At 39.7% G+C, this 4,359-nt stretch overlaps 1 protein-coding gene across 1 annotated transcript; it reads right to left on the bottom strand.

The window, feature by feature from the left end:
- Positions 1-2,541: 2,541 nt before the first annotated feature.
- LOC149237116 (uncharacterized) lies at positions 2,542-3,286 on the bottom strand. The gene is made up of 2 exons (XM_089369151.1): positions 2,791-3,286; positions 2,542-2,639 (listed from the first exon to the last, which is right to left on the bottom strand). The coding sequence occupies exons 1-2, from the start codon at positions 3,284-3,286 to the stop codon at positions 2,542-2,544; spliced, it is 594 nt and encodes a 197-aa protein (XP_089225277.1).
- Between the last annotated feature and the right edge of the window lie 1,073 nt (positions 3,287-4,359).

Here is a 4,359-nt window from a genome sequence, read left to right as displayed (position 1 = left end):
CTCAAGTATTTGATGTTGGAAGGAGAGAGGATGCCCGTAGTTAGGTTGTATAGTTGGGTTGTATGATCTTAACAGACGATTCTTCCCCGGTTTTGACTGCATCTTTTTTCAGCCTTTTAAATGCACTCAGTATAAGAAGAAAGGGCAACTTCATCACATATTGTGAAGGCTTCCAGTTCAACGCAAGTCGAAGTAACAACGTGAGAAATCGATTGACACCAACCTTCACAGAAGAGAGAGTTTGACAGAGCATACTAAAGCCTTCTTTAACGGTTGAACTGTCTTCGTAGATTTGAGTGTTTTCTGTCTCATGAACATTTAGTAAATTTGAGTGTTTTTGCATATTCACTCATCAAATTTTGACTGTTTTTGTGCATTCACTACAGTGGAGTAAAAGGCAGGTTGGAGAACATGATTCTATGTTATAGTCAAAGGCATATGGTGAGTTAGTGTGTCGTCTATGGCAACATTTGTGCGTCAAAACTATCACAATCATTTGACTATCAAATTTGTTTGGCTTATTTGCGTACCTATTACCGTGTAAGTCTTTTCCTTATTTCATTATGTTGGCCATTAGAAATGTAGAATTTATGCACCTTTTGTGATAAGGGAAGTGATTAGTGTTTTTTATCCAACATTATTTGAACTGAAATATGAGATTGCTCATTTATTTGGTACATGAGATAACACCCTCTCTATTTTCCAATCATTTCACTCTTGTATTTAACCAATAATTAAATTATCTAAATTAATTAAGTCGAACTGTTATAAAATTAGAGAAATTTAAATAATATATCATCCTAAGAAACCAAATGATATTATCTAAATCATTAAATTAAAACTATTATATTTAATTATGTATTTCCTATGTGCCACGGTTTATTGTCTTGCGTTCTTAATTTGAAGTCCTCGACAATTAAAAGGATTCCCACCGTCGGATTATCATATGCAGTTATGGTAAGTTCGTTATCGTAACGATTGTCTGCAACAACTCAAGGTTGGATATTATCTCTTCAAGAATAAGCTGCATAATTTATTTCATGTACCCAACCAATCATGACTAAATGAGTTCATGTTTTGTGTGTACATTTTTTTTTTTTTTTTTAAACTATTGCATTTCTATTATCTACATCAAATTTAAAAATACATACTCAGGAACCTCAATCCGCCCAAATGGGAAACCGGATCTGTTGGTTCCTCTTCATCAGACGTTCAATACTGTTTTTCATTCTATATACTGTCATAAAAAACTTGCAGGACATTAAACCCTTTCACTCCAAATGTTTCCAAGAACTATTCTTTCCAAGATCTGCTAAAAGACCTAACTTTACTACTACTGTTGTGGCATGCAAACTAATTTCCAAAAACAGAGCATTATCATCTAAATTCAAAAAAAGACAGTTAACAAGCCTCTTAATTCTCCGCGTTTCCCCTTTTGGTTTCATTGCTGTCGTTGGTCTTCACCAGCTCCTTCAGCATCTCTCGAATTTCCTTAAGTTGTTCGTTCTGTTGACGAAGCATCCCTTCAACGTTTGCCACCTCCTTCTTCGCTGTCGCCGCTTCCTGAGCCATTTCCACCATCTCTTCCACTACTTGCTCCATGGCCTTGGCCAAGAGATGCTTCAGAACCCAGTATGTGTGAAGAGCTCGGCGGTAAAGAGTTAATCTGCCTCTGGTGTTGCCTGGGTCAGGCAGCTGAGTTGTCCATTCTTCCATCTCCGGGTCAGACGGTTCCTCCAAGACTCTGTCTTCCATAACATCAATGATTTTCCGTATGTCCACATTTGTCTCCAGATTGTACGCCTGTTCTGCTTCATGCACCGCCATGCGGATCGATTTCTTCCCCCTTTTTCGCCTTCCCTGTGGCTGATTCCCCTCCTCGCTGATGTTTGCTTGCCGGGGTCTACCTCTGCCTCTCTGTTCGCGAGCCTTCCTTCTTCCATCCTTTCTGCCTCGCTTAGTCCCTTTGCTGCTCTGACCTGTTTCAAAAGTCTTACTCCTAAAACATTCGCCCTAGTTATTCTCCATTTCGTCTGAGCTTTCAATTTCAATTTTTACTCTGCTCCGTTCGAAATGCCTATCGCCGAATGCCTCCCGCTCTGCCTGGACTCCTTTATCCCAACTCGCTGCCATTTTGGTTCGGTTGAGGCGTTGATTTTGGTTCCTCTGCCAGGTCTCACCTTTCCTCGCCACCTTCTTCAACTTCTTGCTATCTGTCATCCTTCTCTTGTTCCGCCTTATAGAATTCTCACCACCTTTTCGTTTATGATGGGTTTGCCCTCCACTTCCTTTCTCCCTTGCACCTTGAATGATGCTTTCTTCGGTGTTTTCCAGTTTTTGTTTTGGGCTGTGTACCTGCTGTTCTGAATTATCATTAAATGTTGATGTCAGGGAGGTGAGGCCACCGTCCTTCTGTCCTGTCTTCGCTGCCGAATAAACCTGCCTTATCTTCCCGCTCCAGATCTTCACGATTTTTTGATTACCACTATGTTGTTTCATGGTTATCGTTGTCTATGAGTTGTTTTAAGCTGTCCCATCTTGTCATCGCTGTTTGATTTGTACAGCTGTCATCCAATTTCCCCAATAATTCCTTACTTCCCCAATTGGCCAAGCAATCTGCAGGCTTATTTCCTTCTCTCCTGACATGCAAGGTGATTTTGTATTCGATACCTTTCAATGTTCCCTCAATTTCTTGGACTATACTCGCTGTTCTCCAGCTTTTGACAACCTGCTCCCATTGTTTCCCTTGTATTAATTTTCTTATGGTGGTTATGACCAGGGCTGAATCACCTTCGATCTCTATCTTCCTATATCCATTTCTTGTAGCAATTTTGAGACCCTGATAAGCTGCCATAAATTCCGCTTCATTATTACTCATTGTTCCTCCATGTTCTGCATAGATCCATTCTACCTCTCCTTGTCTGTTTCTAAAGATTCCTCCATATCCTGCTGGACCTGGATTCCCCTTAGCCGCTCCGTCAAAGTTAAGCTTGATAAACCCTTCCTGTGGCTTACGATAGACTGCATGACTTTGGCCCGCGATAGGTTGGTGTTGCTTTGCTTTTTGTTGATAGACCATCCCTTGTTCCAGGTTCAGCCTTTTTAGGATTTCTGCTTCTTCCTCAGAGGTCTTCCAATCTTCTTCTGTCCAACTTTCTGCGAGGATTGATTCTCTGATTTGTCTTAGGGTCCTTTTCCAAACTTCTTCCGGATTTGATATTTTCCCCTTGAAGATTCGTCCATTTCTCTCTTTCCAAATATTCCACACATTGAAACCTGCCGCCATGTTCCAGGCTCTTCTTACCACCGGGCTTTTAAACTTTCCTTCTCCCCCGTTACATAGAGTTTGTATGATATCCTGTGGATTTCGTTCGTTTTGTGTGTACATATTAATAATATAAGTTATTTGAAATTAGTTGCTAATTACTCTCAAAAGTGGCACAGTCTCAAAATTGTCTTTTTGTCCGACATATCGTGAGCAAATTTGGGATATTATAGGTGTAAGGATTAGCCTGGTATGATGCAACTAGTGAGAAAACCATTAAATAAGTAAAGGCATTCAAGCCGTATAAATTAAAAATTCGTTTTTCTATACCTTCCAACAATTTACCTGAAATATAGTTTTTTAACATAATCGCGACTATTGTGATACCGTCACAATCGTAGGTTTTGTTCTGTAAGTTACGCTCAAGGGGAAGAGGCTAATTAGATACATGGGATGATAATTAGTGTTGGAATGATAATTTCAAACTGTCGGGAGCTGACAGTTGAACAGCGACCCAACTTATTCAGAAAAACAGCGATTGGACTTTCCCTGCGATGCGATCTGATCGCATATCGCACTTTCCCTCGTCACCCTTCGCTGCATGCCTGTATTGTTTGCGATGCGATATTTGCGATGCGATCGCAGATTGCATGATTTAAAGGTTATAGAGGCGGTGGCACATCCTCTCTCTTCTTGCGATGCGATGGTGTGATAAGCCATGCATTAAATTCAAATAGGATATTTTGAGCCGTGTAATTAATGATATTTACTAGGGTTGGTAAATGTAGGTGAAATCTTAAATTTTATTATTTTTATTTTCACGGAAGTAAGGGAAAAGCAACACGTATTGTAAAAGATATTTTTGTGTTGTTCAATATAAAAAGAATGCAAGAGCAGAGACGCGTAGAGAGTATTAGCAAGAAGAGTTCTTTCTTCTCTGCAACGCACAGCAGTGCTGAAGATATAATTTTCTGAGATAGTGGAATCAGATTCTGGAACTGAAGTTCCTGTTGTAAATCCCTCTGAGTAGAGGAAGACTATTTTGTAACAGTTTTATCTTTGTTGTTTTCTAATAAAGATCCTGTAGTAAAAAC

This window comes from Pinus tabuliformis, chromosome 8, assembly GCF_031772625.1.
Source record: "Pinus tabuliformis cultivar Carrire ecotype Pingquan chromosome 8, CPIR1, whole genome shotgun sequence".
Classification (NCBI taxonomy): domain Eukaryota; kingdom Viridiplantae; phylum Streptophyta; class Pinopsida; order Pinales; family Pinaceae; genus Pinus; species Pinus tabuliformis.
The sequence above is the reverse complement of the archived record's forward strand: the minus strand, read 5'-3'. Positions and strand labels throughout refer to the sequence as shown.

What these genes read in the sequence shown, in the direction of transcription:
- LOC149237116 (XM_089369151.1), bottom strand. Translation starts at nt 3,286, where the DNA reads ATGGCGGCAGGTTTCAATGTGTGGAATATTTGGAAAGAGAGAAATGGA. An exon ending in TAGGAAGATAGAGATCGAAG is followed by an intron (nt 2,640 to 2,790) that starts GTGATTCAGCCC and finishes CTTGCATGTCAG; the next exon opens with GAGAGAAGGAAATAAGCCTG.